Source organism: Mirounga leonina, unplaced genomic scaffold (genome assembly GCF_011800145.1).
Source record: "Mirounga leonina isolate KUSES-001 unplaced genomic scaffold, KU_Mleo_1.0 Mir_82, whole genome shotgun sequence".
Classification (NCBI taxonomy): domain Eukaryota; kingdom Metazoa; phylum Chordata; class Mammalia; order Carnivora; family Phocidae; genus Mirounga; species Mirounga leonina.
In genome coordinates, this window is record NW_023270825.1 from 14,166,357 (window position 1) to 14,190,521 (window position 24,165).

The window sequence follows — 24,165 nt, forward strand, 5'->3', positions numbered from 1 at the left end:
GCAGGTGGTGAGTATAGTAGGTGGCAGCTTACTGCTCTCTCACCTGTGATGTGACCACGACTTGCTTCTCTGTTCAACTTTAAGCATCTTTGCGACAGTGTCTGTATCTGATCCCACCACGGATGCCTCCTGGGGACCCTCCCTAAGACCATGCATCTGCATGTGGGGTGTTCAGCGAATATTTGCAGGATGAACGAGGGAGGGAGGGAAGGCGCGAGTGAATAGCTGTCACCACACGGCAGGTGGCCCTTTCCGCTGAACCCTGGGTTTCATCTCCTGACAAGAGGCTCCTAATGTCGCAGCTCTGGCAGAGAGCGGGCTTGTCCCCCTGAAGTAGCCAGGCAGGCCGGCAGAGCCTACCCCGTGGTGTTGGCGGGCGTACGAAACCAAGCCCGGCTTGATTTTTCTGGTTTGATGTAAGAGGTGGCCCTCCAGCGCTGTCACCGCAGGAGAGAGTGGTTTGCCGTCTCCGCCCAGGCCGAGGGGGAATGCGGGCGAGCGGGGCATGAGCGGGGAGGCCGGGGGTCGGGATTCGGGGCGCTGCCCGCAGAGCAGGGCCGCCTGCAGGGCCCCAGGCGGGCAGAGCGCCGGGCTGCGGGTCAGGGGGCTGCGGGCGTGAGCGCGGGGGGCTAACCTGTGTCCTCTCTGTGTCCCCTCCCCGCCGCCCCGTCCGCAGGAACGGCCTGGGCGGCTGCCGGCTGCGCACCGAGAGCGAGCCATCGTGCGGCTCCCCGGTGGTCAGCGGCGACCCCAAGGACGACCACAACTACAGCAGTGCCAAGTCCAACGCCAGGAGCGCCTCGCCCGCCAGCGACTCGGCGTCCTCCTCCTCGGCCGACGACCACTACGAGTTCGCCCCCAAGGGGAGCCGGGAGGGCAGCGAGGGCAGCGAGGGCAGCTTCCAGAGCCCCGAGAGCCACAGCGACACGGAGGAGGACGACCGCAAACACAGCCCCAAGGAGCCCAAGGACGCCCTGGGGGACAGCGGCTACGCGGCCCAGCACAAGAAGCGCCAGCACTGCGCCAAGGCCCGGAGGGTGCCCAGCGACACGCTGCCCCTCAAAAAGAGACGCACGGAGAAGCCCCCCGAGAGCGACGACGAGGAGATGAAAGAGGCGGCGGGCTCGCTCCTGCACTTGGCAGGGATCCGGTCCTGTTTGAATAACATCACCAATCGGACGGCAAAGGGGCAGAAAGAGCAAAAGGAAACCACAAAAAACTAAAAACAAGTCACTGATTTGTTTTGAACTCTCGGCCATTTGGTTTTAGCATGTCAGGAGATTTCTAATGATTTGTGGCAATATCAGCAATTTCTTTTTTCTTTTTTCTTTTTCTTTTTCTTTTTTTTTTTGGTTTGGTTTTCTTTCTTTTCTTTCCTTTTTTTTTAATTTGCCCCTCCTTTGTTTTGGACCCTTAAGAATTTTATTTTAAAGGAGATTGAAGCCATAGAACTCATATTGACACTCAGCTGTTTTACAAAAGCTTTTCATTATCTGAAGACAAAACCGAAAAAGCCAAAATTACCATTGCTTCCTCCAGCTTTGTCAGAAACACGTGGCTGAATCCGCAGGGACGCCAACAGTCATGCCACGGGAACACACATTCGGCACGTGTGCAAAGTAATCATCCATCAGGCCCAACCCTCAGGTTTAAAAGGTCAGGATGGCCCCCCAGTTGGGGTCACTGAGTGAATGCGTATAAGGCGACTGGGGACAAGGAAGAACCCTGGTCCCCTGGGAGCAGACCCAGGCTCGTAGTGCGGGGCATCCAGCTGCACCAGGAAGACTCTTGGCCTTGCCATGGGTGTCATTGCCATGAAGTGTGCAGGGGTGGGTGGACAGAGTGGGGGGGCGTTCTCCAGTCCTTCGTGCTTCTTCGCTGGAAAGCCTAGTAGCATCTTAGGAGGGGGACATACTGGACCACTCCTTTTACACCAGGTGTCAATGACAATGAGAAGAAACTGGGTCAGTTTTTAGTGATGTTGCTCATCATTGAATTTTGTTCTGTATTAAGAGAATGTTCCACAAGCCATAAGCCTGAAGGTTGGCCCTGCACGCACACGCACACACACACGAGAGATAGAGAGAGAGAGAGAACTAATGCAGAAAACAAGCTATGTCTTCTTAACTGCCCAAGTGAAAATCAAGTCCAGGAAATTACAGTAGCTGTTAAGGAAGAAAATAATGGTACAGATCTTTTTCTGTCTGTCAAAACTGTTTGATCCGAGTGAGAAAACAAAAAGCTACAGAACCTGCCATTAGTATTGTGGTGTATTTCTAAAAGATTAAAGGCAGACTGATGGACAAACAAAAGTAAAAATATGGCAAAAAAAAAATACAAAAACAAAAAAGTCCTATACTGCCCTCAAAATGGAGTTTGCAGTTAATATCAGGATTCATCTTTGCAAAATCAGTGATTTCCACGTTCAGCCAGTGTAGCCAGCAGAAATTTCTGATCCACAATGCATGGATTCCTTTGAAAAAAGAAAAAAAAGGAAAAAAGATAAAAAAGGAAAAAAAAAATCACAAAACACAAACTTTTTTTTATTCAAAAATAACAAAGTTCTTGTAAGGTAAATAATGTATTTAGCATGAAGCATGAATTATTTTCATATAAATATAGAAAATAGAGAAAAGGCTATGCCTCTAATTTTTAAGCCCTTAGGCTTAGAGTTTCTTTTGGTTTTCTCTTTTTTTTTTTCTTTCTTTCTTTTCTTTCATTTTTTTTCTGTTGTTTTTTTTTTTTTTCCCCAATTATTTTGTTTTGGTTTTTTGAAGCAGGTGTTTAAGGTTTAACCTTCTTCAGGGACAAATTCTGACTGTTGGGGAATCTTACTCTGCAATATAAAATATCTTCGTGTTCTGGTAGGGCCTGGATGGCGGAGCTCTAACTGCCTTGTCTGCACTTCAGCCCCCGACCCCCTGGTTCTCTGTTGAAAAGTGTGTCCTTTCTCTTTGTCTGTCCATGTTTACCATGACGCAATAATTTGAGGGCAAACTTAGTAGTGAGTGTGTATGATAGAGTCAAGAGAATTACGGGACGCTGACTTGAGAAAACCATTACCGTGAGTTGGTCCTAGCAAAAAGGCAGTGAATAATTATGCAAATTCGCCGGAAGAAGGGAAAGCACGCTAATGGGCCTTATTGGATGAGGGTGTGAGTTAGGGTACACGCGAAGGAGGAAGTGACACGGATGTTGGAAGGACCAGCCCCAGACAGTTTCCCTGTGATGCCATCTCGCAGTGGGAAGGAGGGGCCGGCCACCTCTGCCACCTGAGCACACGAACCAACCTGGAATTAAGCCCACCTAGATTATGAGAGCTGAATTTAGACAACCGAACGATGTCACGCAGACCAGAAACTCCTGTTACCTTTGCCTAAAAGAAATTATCTTGAGAGATCCAGAGAGAAATCTCTGAAAGAATATGATCTTCCACCCACATGGAGGGGAATTTTAAAACACAAACAGGAACACCCACTACCGGGGCTCAGGATGTGGTGGTGAGGGAGAGCGGGGGGCACTGGGGAGACGGTGATGTTTAAAGACGGGACAGTCGGGGGCCGTCGTGGAGCCCAGTGGCCAGCAGCAGCCAGGACGGAGGGAATGAACAGGCGCGGACCCCGCGCTTTCCTTCCTGTGGGTTGCTGGTAAGAGAACCTGGCGGGGGGGGAAAAAAGTCTACGCCCATATGACAGGTCAAGTTCAGGACCTGAACCTGAATACTTCCAGCACATTTGTCCCGGGTGTACATGGGAAAAGGATGTATTACCGAAGTGCCCTGTTCCCTCCATCTCCCCAAGTATCTGACACCCCAAAAGCTGCGTCAGTTGCGGAGCCTGAGCAACACTTTGATATGTGTTGTCGCCTGACCAAACCCAGAAGACACCCCCTTCGGCTCCGCACCCCCCCCCCCCCCCCCCCCCCAGGATAAAGTTCAGGCTTCCCTCCCAAAAGGCAGAGGCGGACATCCAGGACTGTTTCTGGCGGGGACTTCTTCCAGTCAAAACCCCCGCGGTGGGCTGTCTCCCCTCATTTTGTTTTTCTAAAGGAGCAAAGGTGTCTTTTAGAAAATAATAAAATGCAATGTGTGTGATTTACTTTTCTGATCTCTTTGAGAAATAGATAAATATCTTATAAAAGTGTGTTCTTAACTCCAGAACCACTCTTTTTGCATAAATACCTCATCGGGCAGCTTTCTAAGTGTTATTTTCCTGAGTCTCCCTCAGCACCCGTGTAGAAGCCTGCTGGGTGACTTCTAGGGGAAACTTCAGTGAGGGTACTTTTTTCTATTTTTCTTCTGTTTTTGGAGGCATACACATTATGCATAACCAAAACAATGGCTCAATTGTGTTTAACTTTGTATTTTGATTGTTGAGAAAAAAAAAAAAAGTATTGATGTGTATGTGGCCGTTTGTAGTGAATTCATGGCAGAATGAGGTTGTCCGTGTCCTTGCCAAGCCAAGGGGCGGGAGGCACCCTCTCTCACTCCCTCCTCCAAGAGCAGTAGAGGATTTAAGCACAAGCCTATTTGTGAAAGACTATTTTGCTCAAATGTAATTCACTTTAGTCTTGGAATTACTTCCCAAACGTCAGGTGTTCTTTTAGCTTCCAAACTAGCATATGTATTCATGAGTCTGACAGATCGCCTGAGCACCGTTCAAGGGGTGTGGTGTTTTTGCTTTCATTTCTCCTGCTGGGAGAAGGGGTGTTTTCATGTGTCATTCCAGTATCTCACATACTCACGGGGGGCGGGGGGGGAGGGGGAGATGGGGAACTATAGCAATATTTAAAGATGCTTTGGAAAACAACCATGAACACATCAGCACCGTGACATCTACAATTACTTGCTGTTTGGCCCTCGGACACATTTAAGAGAAAGAGACTGTAGCTCTTTTTTCTTAAATGATATACACAGACAGTTATTTTTATGCTACTCTAATTGTCTTTTATCTTTATCTAGTACTACGTGGAAAGGGTCTGCATCATAGATTTTTCCCAGCCTTATTATATACCATAAGCTCCTACTTCCCTTCCCTCTCTAATCAATATACTTTTGAGAGTTCTTTGGTAAATAAAGCTGTCTATTTGAAACTCAAACGAACCAAACCCACGTTTAGGTGGTGGTTTGAGATGGCCAAGACGACTGCTGCAGGTTTCAGTCTTGGGGCTGAGTCTTCAAGAAGGGATGTGTCAGAGGCTTTTCCCAAGAGCTGATTTTTTCTCGGAGAGGCATTCAGCGTGTCTGGTCCTTGCTGGGTGCGGCAGTAGCTACCACAGGGCATTCTAGAAGCTGCCATGCACACGAATGGCATTCCTGCCCCAGGGACTTCAGGCTGTGGGCTGTGAAAACCGTCCAGATGGCTTTTGTGCCCAGCTCAGTGCTGGGACACACTGGGACTGCCCGGCACCAAGTGCTACCAACTCACGTTTCAGTGACCCCCCACACTATGCATGTGGGCTCTTAGCCTCTCATTCGAAGGGCTTTTGGAGAAGGAATCGGAGTTCTGTACAAGTGACCTACATGGGAGGGTTTTCCATATGGGATTGGGTTAAATTCAATGTGACTCCTCTTTTCCCTTTAAACTTGATTCAGGTTGGGACTCGGTTTCTTTCTGGTGGATCACAGCTGCCCAGATGTTGCAATTTATTTTTATGTTTCTGTAGAGAAGTGTTTTCCTTTCATCTTCAGGATTTTTGCCACCAAAAGAACACATTCGAACTCTGTGTCCCCTCTTGATTGTGACTTAACCAGTGTTGACAGTTAAATCCGTAGTGTCGTAGGTCCCAGCCCTCCAATACTATATCAAACACTGTTATGCACATAATGCAGCACTGTGATCTAATTTAAATAATACTTTTTTATTATTTATACTACTATATATAATATACATCAACACTTTTGCTATATAACCTAAGTGATAACCCTCTTTTAGTTATCTGCCAAACTCGGGACTTTGGTTTATATTGCAGTTAACACAGTTACAAAGTTGTAATGGTGTCTTTTTTCTTTGTAACGGAATGTGTAAATCGAAGTATATACATTGTGTGGTGTTCCTGTTTCTGGAGTTTCATGAGGATTTACACATGGCATTCAGTGTTCTGTATAGACCCGCCTACCTTTGTGAGTTCATCTGTTAACCCCTCTTCCTTTGAGAGAGCACCGGAGGTGGTTAACTCCTTGTTTTCTCTCTCTTCTACTGGTTATTCTTGAATTAAGCACAGACTCGTCAGCTCGGTTGCTTTATCATGAATAATGTGTGTGACCTTGAAATTCTTCCACAGTTCAGCAAACAAGTGCTAGCTTCACTGACCAAAAATTAAGGAAGGAAAATACTATTTTCAAAGTGATCCATCTTTTAACGGCCAAAACCGATGTGTCTATGGTGCTGCATTTTGCTGTCTGTCCTACTTTTGAAATCAGACCTAGGTGAAAGATCACTTCTGACTTTACTGTGATATGCTCACAAGTACCCTTCCTGTTCGTTTTGTTAGCGTTGAAATCAAGACTATTTATTTGGAATATATTCAACAGTGTTTTTCCCACTGTATTTCATTTGCAAAAGTTGAGAACAGCCTTCCCTACCTTTTGCAAATAACTGATATTCCATATTGGATTCGCACAGACTTCGATATGGTGAGCCTGTCAAACCTACAAATTGTATTTCATCCTTTCATTACTGTGGCCTGAGTTCCCCGACCTCCACCTCCTTTTTTTAGATGAAACTTAGCACAAGTTCAGTTATTTAAACATGGAGCATTTCTTGAGTACGTGTGTTGAGGCCATTGAAGCTCATAGCTGATTCAGTAACCAGTTTCATGCTGTTTTATTCACACTTACTACTTATTACTGCCATGGTGAAAATGCGGGGTGGGGGGGGGGAGTATCCGGGTGTGTCTGGGAAGCATTAGACACTTGTACATTTTTTTATACTCTGATTCTGTAACATTTCTGAGTTGCGTTTTTGTTTTACAGAAGAAAAAAAAAAATAACAGTGATAAAGCAATCAGAAGACCAAGAGGTTTACTATCGATGCTTAGGGTCGTCTGACCTTTGCTGGCCAATAGACCTACATGGCCAAATTCTAATTTACTAGAGTAATAATTTCTCAAAAGCCAATTTTTTTTTCTGTATTTTCTGTATGAAACTGCCAATAATATCATGAATAGAAAGGGAGAACCATAAAGGAGAAAGAAAGTGACGTTCAGTTGCATCTGTGTTCCCTGCAGGAGCATTGTGAAGGCAGGCACAATCAGCCGGACTTTAGGGACCTGATGGTGTTGCTTTGGAGGCATCCATACATGCATTTCGCATTCTTCATATGTAATCATATTGCCAAAGACAAACTATTTCATCATTTATTGTAAATAACACTTTCCCCCAGACCTACCATAAAGTTTCTGTGATGTATTGTCTTCCAGTTGCAATAAAAATTACTGAGTTGCATCAATTGACAAACAATGCCACGTCGTATTATGTGCACCGCGTCTCTATATGCAAATGCCGAGCAGTAAAATCATTTCTATTTCTTACCTGCACTAGGGTGTGTGTTCCGTTTTTTTCCACTTCAGTTTTAGGGTCTCAGACGCACTTACTGGACCCACCCATCCTCATGCGTGCTTCCCTTGTGGTTAAAAAAAAAAAAAAAAAAATCACACAACTTTTGCAAATACGCAAACTCCCAGCCAGAGGCTGGGCTCACTTGTGGCTCAGCTCTGGTCTAAAGAATCGTCGGACAGCAAGCCTCCCACCACAGAGTTTAGAGCTTGTGGTTAGACAGATTTTGCCTTTCATCTGGAAGCTGGCAAACTTCGTTGATTATTCTGCTTTGGGGCTGGAGCCTGCCAACCTATCCCAGGTCCTGAGGGTTTCTTGTGATAACTTTCTAACCCTTAGACTTCTCCTATAGATTTAACCTATCACCAACCCATCACCCCTGCAATACCACCCCAAGGTCCAGCAAGGAGCTGGATGGGCTAAAGGAGTGGTGAGACGGTTAATAGCTCATGGGGCACCAGTCACCATGCTGGAGGAGCAGAAAGGGTGTTCTCCTTTGTGATGGTTTTGTCTCAGCAGACCATGTAGATCTATAGATTCCAGCAGCAGCAGTAGGAACCCCAGGGGAGCTGGCCTGTGCCCTGTCCTGCTGGGCCCCCCACATCCACTGGTGTCTTCGAGGTTCTCAGCCCGTAACTCCTGTGGTCGAGGTGTTACTGCAAGATCGGCGGGGGGGGGGGGGGGGGCCTCCAGTCTAGTGATCCTACTAGAAGGCCCCTCCCCCTAAGACTTCTCAAAGTGGTCACCCCAGGACCCCACACATTGGTGTTGCTGCCATTTACAGTCAGTCCCACGGCTGAAATCACTTACGAAGCTGTGGTGTCACCTCCCGGGTGACAGACCTTCAGTATTTGAGGAGACCTGGTTGGGAGGAAAAGCAGAAAGTCCTTGGGTCGAATCTGATGAATCAGGTGGTTGACCAAGTTGAGTACGCTTACGGTCAAGTGTAACGGGTGTGGTCTCAATAAGAAGCCCCTATTAAACCTTTTTTATAAGGGAACCTCAAGATGGCTAGAAAAGACGCCCAGTTAGACTGAGTGTCCGAATACCAGAGGGAACTCTGCCCAAATGATAACACCTCCCAGATGCTGATCTGACCTCCAGAGGCTACTGACCATCCCACAGAAGAGAGGACGGAGGAAAATCTGGTAGTCAGTTGTGACCTGCGGTGAAGAGCAAAACGCAAGGCCTCTGGGCTACAATACGGTGTGAGAAAGGAGATGAGTAGCAAAGAATTGAAATAATACCACAGCAGTAAAAAAAAAACTGCCACCAAAGTCAAATTCATCGTATTAGGTATTGCATATTATTTTTGGTAATGATTCATCTGCTACCCTCACGAGGCCCTTCTTTTTAATTCAAGAAGCATTCATTCAGCGACAGTTCTATCCCGGTGACTGCTGGGTGACAGGGACAGGTGGAGCCAGCCTTGAAGGGGCTTGCAAGCTAATGGAGCCCTGAGTTGGCGTGGAAGGCAGATGCTCAGGCTTAAATGGCACCCCGAAGCGGTTGGGGCCTGTCTTTCTGGAGCAGAGCTTCCTGAGGGGTAAGCAGGGGCAATCTTATTGGAACAAGTCCAGAGTATTGTCAGGTGACTGATTTGAAAGGACAGCACTCAGATGTGTCTCTAAGCTGCTCCTATGTGTGTTCACTTTCTTGCCGTGTATTCACATGCCTCCGCATCTGGGTTCTCTGCCCTCAAGATGGTACCCGGCCGCCCCTTCCTCCCTCTTCAATTCACACCCCAATTCCTTCCCTGAAAAGAGGCCAACAAAGGATGATCAGTGTATTTTATTAAAAGCAGCTTGGTATAAATGCAGAGAAAGAAGAAATCAAAGGTACTAATAAAACTCACACTTGTAAGTGACTTTCTGTCCTTCCTGCCCTGTTTTAATTGCAGCATTTGCCGGGCTGTGCTGTGCATTCGGTTGGGGAGCTGTATGTCTAAGGCTTCTTTGAGCCAAGCTAGAAGATTCTAGACTCTGCCTTGAGGATGTAATGATTTGCTGGATAGATGCGTTATTTGCATATCTAAATAATACACAAGCTCTCCTCTCATTTTTAGGTAATCTAGTTGTGGGCTGTCCCTGCAGTTTAAAAATTCTTCCTGGACAATTGAAAATGGGTTCTTTTCCGAAAAGATCAGACAACAGTGTCTGTAAAGTTTACTCCTGGGGGCGGTGAAAGTCTCCCTGGTACTTCAGGGACACCGAGGACCCTTCTATGTGTTGATGCTGTTGTTAGTGGTGTTTCTCCTCTAGTCTCTCCTCTCCTCTTGACTGCTCTGCCTGATGAAAAGGAAGTGTCTGAACTCAGAAGTCGCCACCCTTCCAGAAAGTTCTGAACAGATGAGGGCAATTTCAGAGGGAGTCTGGGCATGACGAGGACGCTTTTGTTTATGTGTTGAAAGCTCATGTCTGTCACCCTGCTTCTCAGACCCCTACGAATGAAAAGGCCCTGCATGACATCCATAGTGACCATTTTCCCATGGACTGGGATACAAAACCAGGGAACTGGGGAAAGACAATTTTTTTAAAAAAAGACTCAAATACAAGTAAATAGAACAGTTTGTTAAATGTCCACCCCTTCCCTTGGTTTTGTGTGAATGAAGTCACGTCCTCGCAGCAGCTTCGTGATTCGAAATCATGCTTGGGCATTTTTGAATAAAGTATCCTAATGACTTGAGAACTGTGTTATGCTACTTTACACTGAAGTACTTAGGGAACATATGGCTAAATTTCCTTCAAAACGCACTAATTTCTTTGAGAAAGATCAAGGAATTCTATTTTTTCTCATCTCCTCATTTCAAAACTGATTTCTAAAAATATGGACTATGGAAGAAGTCGAGTATGATGGGGTAAATCTGAAAGCAAGACTTAGTGGCTGATTTCTTAATCCCTCCGGGATATGGTTTCTTCATGAACTAGGTCCATTCTATTCACATCGTAAAACTGGAAAGGACCTTAGACACCATTGAGTCCAAACTCCCTGTCTGACCGACTTGGCAGCTGAGGCACAGAAAAAGTAAGGGATTTGCCCAAGATACCACAACTAGCTATTGGCGAAGCTGGACTCAAAAGAAGAAATTGTCCTTCTTATCTTTTGTCATACCCATCTGTCATGCAATTATAATCATCACATCTGTGGAATTTTGTAGGTGGCCATCCCCCACGGGTGCACACATAACGTTCTGTCCTGTGCATTTTCCCGATGAAATGACTACCATGAAAATGACTTTTTAAATGATACGTAACGTTCTACTGAGCGAATGCCTGTCATCTTCAGCTGTTCCCTTTCATTGTTTACATTGCTTAGGCTTTCTCTCTATGATAAGTAATACCACAATGGATATCTTCAGGCATGTGGCCATTTGCATTTTTTCATCTTGTCTTTTGTTAGCTTGCCTTTTGGACTGTTGGCACGGAAGTATTAGCAATGTCACAGGTCTTTCTATACTTTCCAAAAGGCATCAGTGCGAATGGCAGCAAGTGAAAACACCAGTCTCTCTACACCCTCAGCGGTATTGCAATTTATTTTCCTCCTTAATTTTTGCTCACAGGTAAAATCTCTGTTATTACTGTTTGAATTGTCATTTCATTACTAGCAAAATAATTTTTAAAACTGTTTTTCCTAATTTTCTGGTCATTTATTTTCTCTTTTCTCAATCATCTGTAACCAGCTCCCCAAGAATTCAAAAGAAAAGGAAATCAGATACATGGACTCTTTCGTACCATGTTCCCAATGAGCCATTCAGTGGTGCCAAGATGACCCAACCCAGCACCTGAACTCAGGTGACCCTTTCACCTTCCGACCCTCTGACTATCCTTCTAATGAAACAAAAATCTCACTCCCTAAAACTTGTACCAGAAGGACCTTGGACTAGCCTGGAAGTCCACAAAAATGCAAACCTGAGTCTTCTTGCACGTGGCAACCATTTCTCCGTGTGGAAACAGTAATTTCCTCTCTAAATCTTCTCCAGAACAAACATTTCAAGGTCTGTCTACTCTCTCCCTCTTCTGGACATGTTCCAGTTTATGATCAAAACTGAGAGCTGAAAACAGAATTCCAGGTAAGTTTGAGGAGGAGGAACATTCTAGATCTTCTGTTTCTATTCATGAAACCAAAGGCTGAATTTTATTGTCAGAAGACTCATCACGCCACCGATTCAGACTGAATCTGCTATTAACTAAAACAAGTAAATCCCAGCCATTGGTGTCCTTCTCCAGATATTCATTTGGGATCAAAGTGCAGGGCTTTATATTTATCTCTCTTAAATGCCACCTCCTTAGATTTGGTCCACTATTCAAGGCTAGTTGAGTTTACCACTGGGGGGGCGGTGTGAGGGTCCTGATTTTGCCGTCCGAAACACTTGCTTTCCCTCCAGATGTTGTTGGATCACAGATCTGAGAATGTCTTTTGTATATTGATTAGGACAAAGCTGGAGCCCTGCGGCACAGTTCTGGGGAACCCCTGGTCGGTCAGTTTCCTTCCGATCAACACGGTCTGAGGGCAGATGCGCTTGGCTTTATGAAAACGTAGCCTACATTTCTCCATCTGATCAAAACTGTCAAGTACATCCTTGATCTCCAGATATAAATCCGTAGTCTTCCTTTATGAAGGAGGACATAAGAGTCATACTGTATGCTAATATGAATTATGCCAATCTGAAAGAAGGCAATGGTAAAGAATAAAGTTTCACTTAATGTACAAAACTTGAAGTGATGTAAATCCTACTTTATTCCTATGGGGAAATTAGTCTTGATTTATGCATGTATTAAATTATATGAGATCTTAGGGAACATATCCCTCATAAAAGCAGCCATGGTTTATTCATCCATTCCTTCCTTCCTTCATTCACTTATTATATCTTAGTGAGCCCAAACTGGCTTCCTTGCCAAGAGCTTACAAACCATTCTTGTAATAATCTACCCAAGAATATTGCCCAGCGGAGCACTGAGACTATAGATACATGGTTTGCAGACAGCCTGCTCCTGTTTACAACCAGGAAACTCCAGCATAATGCTTAGTGGTATTTCTTCAGTCTATGTGCAAGCCTCTTTAGGAGACTGTCATATCTACCATATAGTTAGCCTTTAAATATAGTCAAATGCATTTAAAATAATTGGGCTTCCTTAAAAAAAAAAAAAAAAAAAAAACTCAGAAGTTGAGTTTGGTTACTTCTGGCACTTACTTATTTTTAAATACATGACACCTTATCCAGCATGGCATATACAGTTAAGCCTGTCCAAAAACATGAAAGGATAGAAGAATTTAAGAAGAAATAGATTCAGAAAGTTTTAAAATAGATTTTCTCCTTCGCGCTCACAGTCAGCCCACACTTGTTTTCAACGACTGCTACGTGCCAATCCGGATAGGTGCTGGGAATGCAGAGGAGAAATCTGGTTCCTACCTTCCGGTGTGATCACCTCCCAAAATCTAGCTGTGGTGATTAATGGGTGTCTCACTGGCAGCTGGGATATCGTTCCCCAAACTTCTCAGTAGTGGGTGGTCTTTTTTAGGCCTAAAAATACTAGTTGCAAAGAACAGTACGGCCTTTTTCTCCCCCTCCCACCGCCCCCCCATCTCTCCACTCCTCACCTCTGTCGGCTGGTGTGAAGGCAGGAAACAGGGCCTGGGGTTAGCCCTGCTACACCAGGCTGAGCTCAGCTGAGGAAGGTCAAGGAATGAAACTGGACGCAACAGGCCCGAGGCCAGCACACTGGTCCTACCCCTCTCTTGTGCATTCCGTCCCCTGCACACAGGGTGTCTGTCCCACACAGCCATCTGAGACTTCCCTCTGTCTAAAATCCTCCCATGCACCCCAAACTCTGACTTAGGTTCCTGATTCCTCAGCCTGGCCCATGAGCCCTTCATGCCTGGCCCCCACCCGCCCCCAGCCTGATCTCCTTACCCCTGCCATGCCCGCTCTGAGCTCCAGCTGCGAGGTCAGCTGCACTTGCTAGGAAGTCCCTTGGTGCCCCTGTCCCTTGGCATGGACTGTTCTTTCTGCCTTTCTGGAATGTTCTTTCATCCCATAAAGCTCAGTCCCCCTACCCAGTCTCTCTGTGTTCAACTTCCATACTGTCTGCTACCAGAATACCTGTAGTTAAAATTCCTGTATTCTAGCACTTACCATGCTTCTTTCTAGCTGTTCGTTTCCCAGTCCGTCTGTACCATGTTCTCCTGAAGAACAGGTGTTTTGCCCTGTCCATTTCTTTATCCCCGGGGCCTGCCATAGCATCCGGTGCTCAGGGGTCACTCAGCTCCTTCTGAATGGACAGATGGAGGAGCACAAGTCGTTGCTTGGCCCCTCACCTGGATGCTCCTCGGGAGAGCCTTGCGCACTCTTCTCCACCTGCGGCCAGAGCAGGATGGAGGGGAGAGGAGCTGGAAATGCATTTGGGAACACTGGAGAACACAGTGGCACCTCCCGCTGAGGAAAGCTTCTGGAGGTGAGGCCTCGCTCACCACCCTGCTTGGGTGTTCAGGAGTGAACAGGAGATGCTTGGGCTCGGCTTGTCCAGGCCACATCCATGCCCGGACTTGGTACCTTCAGACGATGCTGCAGCTGTGGTCAGCAGGGTGAGGGGACCACCCTCCTCCCACAGAGCCCCACCCCCAGAAATGTCACAGCTTGAAGGGCATCTAGAACATCTGCACAGACGGGACCAGAGAAAGGGACAACCCCTACCGCCGGCCCCCCCAGATCTCCCACCTCTCAGGCCAGCCCGTCCTTGTCTCCTGCTGCCTGTGGCTGTTAAGGGTGGAGGCGGGGCGTGGGGCGGCGTGGGCACGACCTAGGCGGCCCCGGTCTTTTGCCGGGCCTCGGTTTCCAGCCAGTGTTACACTGCCTTGCCGCGCTGGAGCCCGTTTCCGTGCTGGAAGTCACATCACAACGTGTCCACACCGACACGCTCAGCATGACTAAGTCAGAATCCTCAAATCATCCCTGGGGGGGACAATCGATGCTCTTGTCCGGCTTTTAGTGACAATCAATTCTCTCCCTGGCTCTTGGCTAAGTAAGTGTCATTGAGAACAATTGCATTTTGTGAGCCCGGTCGCCGGCCTTGAATTTGCAGCTTCCTCCCGCTGATGGGAGTCTGAGCGTCTTGTTACTGCCCTGTTCTCAGTCAGTCACCCGGTATGCTCAGCTGTACAGTTCATATTCTTTCCGGTCTGTTTTCTAAGTCAATGTGATAACCCCACTAATCAGGAAAGGAAGTCCATCCTTGCCCCTGAGCCTGGATGGGGCTGGGGAGAGCCGGGGTGGTGGCCGGTCTCTTTGCTGACCCTGAGACATTGAGGCCACATGCTGGTGTCAGGCAGACTAGGTTTCCGGTCCCAACTCGGCCCTTTACCAGCTGTGTGGCCTTGGGCAAACCACTCACCCTCTCTGAGGCTCTGTTTCAGCATCTGTAGAATGGGATAAGAATAGTACCTACCACGTAAGGTTGTTAAGAGGATTAAACGTGGGGCGCCTGGGTGGCTCAGTTGGTTAAGCGTCTGCCTTCGGCTCAGGTCATGATCCCAGGGTCCTGGGATCGAGCCCCACATCCGGCTCCCTGCTCTGCGGGGAGTCTGCTTCTCCCTCTCCCACTCCCCCTGCTTACGTTCCTGCTCTCGCTGTCTCTCTCTGTCAAAAAATGAAATCTTTAAATAAATAAATAAAAGAGGATTGAATGTAATGATGCATGAAAAAGAGGGTTCATGTGACATGTGTCACATCTAAGAGGCTCAATAAATGACCATTATTATTAACTACTACTGCTACTATTATTATCATTCTATCCTTAAGAATCCCGGAACTGCCTAGTCCAGCCTCTGTGCTGACACACAGATATGGCCACTGCGGAACAGTTGAAATACAGAATCCAAATTGAGACGTGCTCTAAATATACTGGATTTTACAGACTCAATATGGGAAAGACAATGTAAAACATTTCATTAACACCTTTGAAACTATTGATTACATATTGCAATAATATTTGGATATATTGGGTTAAACAAAATATATCATTAAAATTAGTTGCACCTGTTTCTTTTGATTTTTCTAAAGTGGCTACTACTAGATTTGGAATTACATATGCAGCCCAGATTCTATGTCTCTTGGACAGCATTCTTCTTTCTACATGGAGTTGCTCTCAAAGACGTCCCATCAAATAGCCGAAAGTAATCAACGGTGACAACGACAAAAGGCGAACAACAAACAAAATATCCAGGAATTTTCGATCTTCAGTTTGTGTCTCTTTGAAAAACGACATATAAGTACCATTCATGCTTCTCACAGTTCATTTCCTCTTGTCCCAATTTCCTTGCACTCCATGCTATTTTGAAGCTTTTCCTTTGCCACTTCCCCACCCCCACTGCCAAGTACTCCTAAACCATTTCTCCACTTCAGCCCACAGGACATTTGTTTGCTCTCCACTGTTCCTCCAGCTCCAAGACTACACCCTCCCTCTCTAGGATCCTTCCTCTCCTCCTCCCACCTCTCCCACCGGGCCTCTTCTTACCTACTTCCTGAATTAACATCTCCGGGGAACTGCTCTCTGGCTCCCCGGGCACTTGGGTGGAGCAGAGCAGACTACCATTAACCAAGGTCACAAAAGACTGATGAATAAACCAGAGTGCCCACGGGTTAACTGACAACAGAGAGAGTCTTTTTCGGGGACTATATGCTCCCTCCTCAGTGGGGGAGCCCTGACCCTAGGTTTATACTCTATGAGGGTGGGGTGTGCAATGCACAAAGCCAGGGGACAACATTTACACAGAGTGTCCTATGATGTCAAATGTACATGGTGGTTCCCAGTATCAGGGTTCCCGAGAAGATGTATTGGTCAGTTTGGTGAGCTCAGTATTAGAACCAAGAAAATCTGAAGGGAGATTTTTATCAAAGTCATGGAAAAACCCAGTGGATGCTTCCAGCCTGGCCACCATGTGTAACTACACGGAGGCCAGAGTGCCCACATCCCCAGATTTGCTGCCTTTCCCTCTTGGCCAGGGCTGGATAAACATAGACAAATTCTTATTCTTTGGCTGTCTCTTTTCCCAGGCTCCCAGAAGAATTGTGCTGTTCTGATTATAAGGTTCTCCTCCAGCCTGGACAGGAGGCATTTGATGGGGTTTCAGCTCAGTGACATGTCAGTTTTCCCACCCATGAGTGCACAGACTGGTCCCCATGACTTGATCTCAGGCTTCACTCATGTCCTTGGTCCCAGTTCTCGGTTGAATTGTGCCTCCCCCTTTCCCACATTCATCTATTGAAGTCTTGACTCCCCAGTCCTTCAGAATGTGACTGTATTTAGAAATAGGGTCATTGCAAATCAGATTGGTTAAGGTGAGGGTCATACTGGAATAGGGGGGGCCTTTAATCTAATAGGACTGGTGTATTTATAAAAAGGGGACGTTCAGACACAGACACTGTGAGGTAAGCTACCACCAGGCAAGAAAGTACCTGGAACAGATACTTCCCTGGGGCCTTCAGAGGGAGACTGGCCCTGCTGACCCCTTGATCTAGGACCTCCAGCCTCCAGACCTGTGAGACAATACATTTCTGTTGGTCCAGCCCCCCAGTTTGTGGTGGTTTGTTAAGGCACCCCTGGGAAACCAATACCACCAACAAATAGAGCTGCCTTTATGGGCGACGAATCTTTCTGCCATTATGGGTAAACCCTTCCTAATTTCACTCTGGGAAGGAACTTTAATCTTCAGGTTTTGAGGATAATCGGCCATCACTCATAAATGCTAATCACATTATTAGTATTATGAACAAAATCTTTTAAAATGAAACATTTAAGTTCTTGGCTTTCTTTATTATAAGGTAGCCTTGTAAACTCCTCAAAGGAAACTTGCTCTATTATGCACTCATCTTGTTTTGAGAACCGATGTAAGGAACTGTCAAGGCAAGAAGTCTTCTGCATTTATGACTGCCATTTGGAGATATTGTTCTTTAAGTTACTCAAGGACCGGGAGCCAAAGCCCTGGTGACCCATGGCAAAATCGTCTCAAAGCTCAGAGCAAAGAATCAGCTGGACTTCTGCTTATTTATTTTTTTCCCACATGATGAACTTGTATGCAATGAAAGATACACGCTATGTACCCTTCCCTGTTTCTTCAGACGGCAACGAAGCGTGGGATTTCCTTCCTGCGACTTGCCTCAGCCGAGAGTTCTTGGTAAGTGTTTTCTCCTTCCCCTTTTCTGCATGTTGTCCTTCTGTTTTGCTTCATGAATGTTGGTTTTATTTTTCCTTTACTATGACAATAGCCACCTCAAATCTCTTTTGGAAGAAAGCAGGATATGACTCAACAAATTGAAAAGAAGCTAAAAAAGGCAAAGCGATCAAGTTTTGGGCAATGGGAGGGAGGGAGGGTGAGATGATTTTACCAGAAGCCTAGTCTTAAAAACAAAAACAAACAAAGCAAAACCAAGCACAGTCCTCTTCCAGCTGACGGTAGGGCAGGCCTGTGGTAGAGGCTGAGAGGAATCGAGGCAGGAAGGGGGCCGGGGATGTTCACAAGCACTGGGGAAGCACCAAGAGCTGACTCCGGAGCCCCGGGAGCCCTGCGTTCTCTCTACAATTGTTTTTGTGTCTCCGCTAAATGTGGAATCAGGCTGTTCTGCAGGGACCCAACTTAATCAACTTACGTATTCTTTTCTGCATCTAGAGTAAACAGCAAGTCTGCCCCCGCAGCTTTACGCAAGGCCAGGCTGGCCTCCCAGCATCCTGATCAACACCACTGCTCTTCCCATCTGGGACGAGGCATGGGCCCCTGTGTGCAGTGCGGTCCCTGGGGTAGCAGCGTTTCCCTCCCTCTTCTGTGGGATTCCACAGTGGGGCGAAGGGGGGGCAGGGGTCACTGAAGGACCCGACTCCATCCACAGGACTCTCCCTTCTTCTGCCTCGTGTCCCTGCCATTGGAGGGGCCCTCAGCGAGCCAACGTGGGCACAAGGGCCACCCCCCCCTTCCCCACCCCACCCCTGCTCCCGGCAATCCACACGCAGGTCCTGGGGTGAAGGGTGCAAAGCAATGACACTTCTTGTTTTCTGGACTCTCCCTCACCTGGGGGTATGGGGCTCTTTTTGGCAGACAAAGGATTTGAGACAGAAGAGCTACCGGGGCGCCTGGGTGGCTCAGTCGATTAAGTCACCGACTCTGGGTTTTGGCTCAGGTCATGATCTCTGGGTCCTGGGATGGAGCCCCCTGTGGGGCTTCCTGCTCAGCGGGGAGCCTGCTTCTCTCTCTCCCTCTGCCCCTCCCCCAGCTCCCATACTCTCTCTCTCAAATAAATAACCGAATCTTAAAAAAAAGAGACAGAGAGAGAGAGAAGAAGAAGAACTGACACAGGGTGTTGAAGCCTGTCAGGGAGCATGAGCAGAGCTCCCGTTTATTGAGTGCTGACTGTATACCAGGCCTGCAGCAAGCACTTTGTGTATATGAGTGTGTGAGGCAGCTTCTTCTACTCTCCCCACTTTACAGATGAGGAAACGGAGGCAGAGAGACTCCCAGTGACTTGCCCAAGACAAGGCAGATGTAAGTGGGGGAGCTAGGATTTGAGCGCAGGTGCGGGGCTCCTGACCCAGCTGCCCAGGCTGGGATGAGGCAGCTCGGCTCTGGCACAAGGAGGACGCTCAGCTGTCACTGCACCTCTCGGGTCACGCAGAGGCCCCACAGATGGACAGCCTGGAGTCTCCCTCCGTCCCGGCCCCTCTCCCCTTCCCTCCAAGCCCACGCTCTAGGGGGCGCAGGCTCCCTCCTGGGTCCCCACCTCCCACCACAGCGTTACCAGGCATCCTGCTTTCTTCCTGCTGGAGCTTTTCCACCACAAGCATGTCCTGCTTTTGCGAATATTGACCTCTTATCAGAGCAGAACTCCCGGGCTTTATTAGGCTAGCGATCTGGGGATTCACTCCATTTTTACTAAAGAACTCTGTCCCCAAGTTGAAGAGTGAACGATGCGGGAAGGAGAAGGAACATTCTCAGCTCATGTTTATGGCACACCTACCACACACCAGGCCCTGGGCTAGGGGCCTTGCCTCACCACCTTGTGAGAGGGGGACTGTTAGCCCCATTTTACAGATGAAGACGTCGAGACCTAAAAGCTTAAGGAACCCGCCCAGGACCTCACAGCTCTTAAGTGGCAGAGATGAGGCTTGAACCCAGAGCTTTCCAGGCCCATCTAAAGAAAAGCAGCCAAGTCATCCTCTCAGAACGAGGACGCGGTGAGGGAGACTCCATCCCCACTCCCACTGCCTTGTCATGGGCGCCTTAGAAGCTTCCATGCAGCTCCGGCCTCTCCGTCCACCCTCTGCCCAGGGCTACATGAGCTGGCCGGTTCTGCTGTCCCAGCCCCCACACCTCGGGAAACTCTCCCTCCCGCTCTAGGCACTGCCGAGAGCCCGTGGCTGCACCCCGACCCGTGGGCAGGTCTCATGCCCGGAATATGTTCTGCCACCCTCTTCAGGAGCCCCGCGCTGTGGGAGGAGCCGCTGTGTCCACCAGGCCAGGCTAAAGACAGAGGTAGGACCCAGTAAGGGCTTGGCCATGACCCTGCCAAACCCCTGCTCATCAGTGAAGGGTCTGTTGAAGCTGCTCCCCAGTTTTGGAGCTCAAGAGTGGCGGAGGAAGTGGGGAGGAACCCCCAGTCAGGGATCTGGGGGTCTGGACTGGATTTAGGAGCAGCCCGGTGGTGTTCTCTGGACACTGCCTGGGGCCCCTGCGGAGGGGTGTCTCTCTGGCTCGCTCAGATGCTCTTAGCACTTAACATGGGCACACGCAGGCTTCCCTCCCACAGATGGAGCCCTGGGCGGGGAGGACGGTGGGGTCAGGACAACCCGACGGTGCAGTGAAGCTGTCGGTGCCCCCCCCCCCAGGCCCCCTCAGCCCCTGCTCACAGGGCTGTAGGGGGTGCAGCGCCCTGCTTTCTGCTAGGGTAATTGTAAGGTGTGTGCTGTACATATTCTTGCTACTCAAAGGCGGTCCGCGGGTCCGCAGCAGGGAAACCGTTGGCAGCTTGTTGGCGGTGCAGAATCTTGGGTCCCACCCCGACCTGATGCATCAGTATCTGCATTTTATCAGGGTCCCAGGAGTTTGGTGTGTGAGTTAAAGTTTGAGAAGCACCGCCCTATGCTGCTTCCCAAGGGCCCCCAGACGGATGAAGTTCCGGTGGCCCGTAGTAGTAGTAAGCTGCTCCATACCATACTTGCACAGACTTCCTACCCTTTCGTGTCTTGCTCCCCCTGCCCTCCCGCACTGCTTTCTGGGATCCCCTGCCAAATACACTATGTTGTCTCCAGATCTGCTCCTGGGGGAACCAACCTAGGACTCATGGCCTTTTGGGGATGAAATAATGGATCTGCTGCAAAGCCCACCCAGCCCAGCCCTTCTAAGCTGTGTAATGCTGGGCAAATGACATGCGAGAAAAGCAGTATTTAGTTCTTAGAATTAGTCTGAGGATTAAACGAGGCGGCTCTCGCAAAGAGCAGGCACTGTGGCTGGCACATGGTCGCCCTTCCAGGAAACGTTGGCTGTGGCTACTCTTCTTCTTCTGGGAGCAAAGGGCTTGGACCCAGCTGTGCCATCAACTAACTGAACCTCAGTTTCCTTACCTGTGAAATGGGCATGCCGATACCGACCTCACCAGGCTGTTGGGAAGAAGAAATTAAGCAGTGTGTAGAAACCATCTGGCAGTGAATCTGGTATGTGGTGGGTGCTCAGCAAAGGTCTGTGGGAGCAAAAGTAGAAGGGACAGCAACTCGGAACAATCTGCTGGGGTTGGGCACCTCTCCCAGCCCAGGGCATGACCCCAGGATGACTCATCATTCTTAAACCTCAAACTTGGGCCAGGCCCTCTGCCCACTGGTGCACCCCCCCCTGCATGGGTCACCCCAGGGCCACCTTCGCCGGAGCAAACAGGAAGAGTCAACAGGCGGAGAGACTGGGCCTCTTGCCACTCGGAAGGAGGCTCACGTCCTTGTTTCATGCCCAGACAGGAGACGGTATTGTTCCATGAACCTAACTCCTTTACCGGGCAAAGCTAGCCAGAGCCACGGGGGCCCTGTTGCTCCTCGGAGTTGGATGGGCAGGCCTACTGGGTGGGCTTGACCAGAATGAGGGAATGTATTGCGAGAGAAGGTGTGTTCCCAAGCGATCACGCCTAGCCCAAAGGATAGAGGAGGCTTCTCCCTTGAAGGAGAGAGGAGACAGAGCCTGCTGCAGCAGATAGAGCCTTCGGCCTTGGCATCAGCGGGGCAGACTCGCCACGAGTAGCTGCTTTCTTGGGAGGGGCTGCAAACCTAAAGCAAGACCAGTCATGTTGATAGGTTGCTTTAATTTTACAAAAGGTTTGTTATTTATTAGCTTATTCATCTTCACAATCACCCTGTAAAACAGTCTGGGACGCAGTATCTCCTATTTGACAAGTGAGGGAAACTGAGGCCTGGAGAGGCAAATAATCAGCCTCAGTCACGTGCTAGAGGCCAAAACAGCAGGAGTTCCAGCCATGTGAATGCTCCACTCCAGAAAATGGACAATTTAAAAAGCAGGAGAAGGAGAGCCTCTGCTTTAATTTTTTTTTAAGATTTTATTTATGTATCTAGAGAGAGAGCTTTTGAGCAGGGGAGGGGCGGAGGGAGAGGGAGAATCTCAAGCAGACGCCCCACTGAGTGCGGAGCCTGACTCGGGGCTTGATCTCACGACCCTGAGATCATGACCTGAGCCAAAATCCAGAGTGGGATGCTTAACCGACAGAGCCACCCAGGCACCCTCTCTGCTTTAATTTTTAGGCTCAGTTGTTAAGCATCTGCCTTCGGCTCAGGTCATGATCCTGGGGTCCTGGGATCGAGCCCCGCATCGGGCTTCCTGCTTAGCGGGAAGCCTGCTTCTCCCTCTCCCACTCTTGTGCTTGTGTTCCCTCTCTCGCTGTGTCTCTCTCTGTCAAATGAGTAAGTAAGTAAGTAAGTAAGTAAATAAATAAATGAATAAAAAGTAAGAAGAAAGCCTTTTATATTCACTGTTATAGATACCATTTTCGGTGCTTGTCATTCCTTTCTATAAATGCATATTTCCATCTAGTATCATTTTTCTTCTGCCCAAAGGACTTCCTTTGATGTTTCTTGTTGTACCAGTCTGCTGGGGATGAGTTCTTTCTGCTTTAGCATGTCGGCTTTCATTTACTGATGTTTCTTCTGGGTATAGAATACTAGGTACACGGGTTTGGTTTGTTTGTTTTTCACTATTTTAAAGATGTGTCTCCACTGTCTCCTGGCTCACATCATTTCTGGTGAGAAATCTGTTGCCACTCTTCTTTTTGCTGCTCAGTATGCAATGTATCCTTTTTTCCTCTGCCTACTTTCAGATGTTCTCTTTATCACTGGCTTTTAGCAATTCAATTGTCATTTGCCTTGGTGTTGTTTTCTTCATATTTATTGGGCTTGGGATTCACTGAGCTTCTTGGATCCACGAGTTTACAATTTTCTTTAAATTTGGAAAAATCTCAGCCATCATCTCTCCAAATGTTTTTTTCTGTTCCTCCCCACGCTCCTCAAGAGACTCCAGTTACACATATATTAGGCTACTTGAAGTCATTCCACAGCTCACTGGTGCTCTGCTTATTTTATTTTCCCCAGTTATTTCTCTGTTTCATTTTGGATGACTCCTACTGCACAACCTTCAAGTTCATTAATATTTCACTCTGCCAGGTTTAATCTGTTGTTGCCATCACACAGTGTATTTTTATTGTAGATGTTGTATTTTCTTTAAAAAAGATTTATTTATTTTATTTTAGAGAGAGAGAGTGCACAGGAGGTAGGGCCAGAGGAAGAGGGAGAGAGAATCTTCAGGAGACTTTGCCCTGAGCGTGGAGTCTGATGTGGGGCTCAGTCTCACAACCCTGAGATCACTAACTGAGCCAAAACCAAGAGTCAGATACTTAACCAGCTGTGCCACCCAGGCACCCCCAGACATTGTATTTTTCATCTCTAGTAGGTCAGTTCTTTTGGGGTCTGTTTTTAGAGCTTCTGTGTCTCTTCTTAACATGCTCATGTTTTTCCCTGCCTTACATATACAGAAACAGTTAAAACAACTGTCTTAATGTCCTTGTCTACTAATTACAACATCAATGTCATGTCTGGGCCTGTTTCTATTGACTGATTTTTCACCTCATTTTGGGTTATATTTTCCTGCCTCTTTGCACACCTGGTAATTTTTAAGTTGGAGATGCCAGATGCTGTGATGGGTGCTCCAGATGGGTGCTGGATATTTTTGTTTCCCTTTACATATTCTTGAACTTTGTTCTGGGATATAGTTAAATTACTTTAATCCTTTTGAGGCTTGCTTTTAAGCTTTGTTAGGTGGGTTCAGAGCCTCCTTTAACCTAGGGCTAATTTTTTCCCATTGCTGGAACAACCCTTTCTGAGGATTTTTTCTATGCCCTGCATATTACAACATTCCCCCATCTTGGCTGGTGGGAACATGAACCACTCCTGGCCCTGGGTGAGCCCCCCTGAATTGCTCAGCCTGCTCTTTTTGTTGGTTATTTTTCCAGGTAATTTCTTTACATGCATGCACTCATCAGTGGTCAGTCAAGGTCAGATCTTCAGTGTTGTCTACCTTCA

General features: G+C 47.7%; 1 protein-coding gene across 7 annotated transcripts in view; it reads left to right on the forward strand.

Moving 5' to 3' along the window:
• FOXN3 (forkhead box N3) overlaps positions 1–7,532 on the forward strand; it is a 395,708-nt gene extending 388,176 nt beyond the window's left edge. For all 7 annotated transcript variants that reach the window (XM_034992922.1, XM_034992927.1, XM_034992928.1 and 4 more), the window contains one exon: positions 677–7,532. In XM_034992922.1, the coding sequence (XP_034848813.1) occupies positions 677–1,223 (547 nt within the window). In that variant the 3' untranslated portion in view covers positions 1,224–7,532. The remainder of the gene's footprint in view (positions 1–676) is intronic.
• Positions 7,533–24,165: the final 16,633 nt, after the last annotated feature.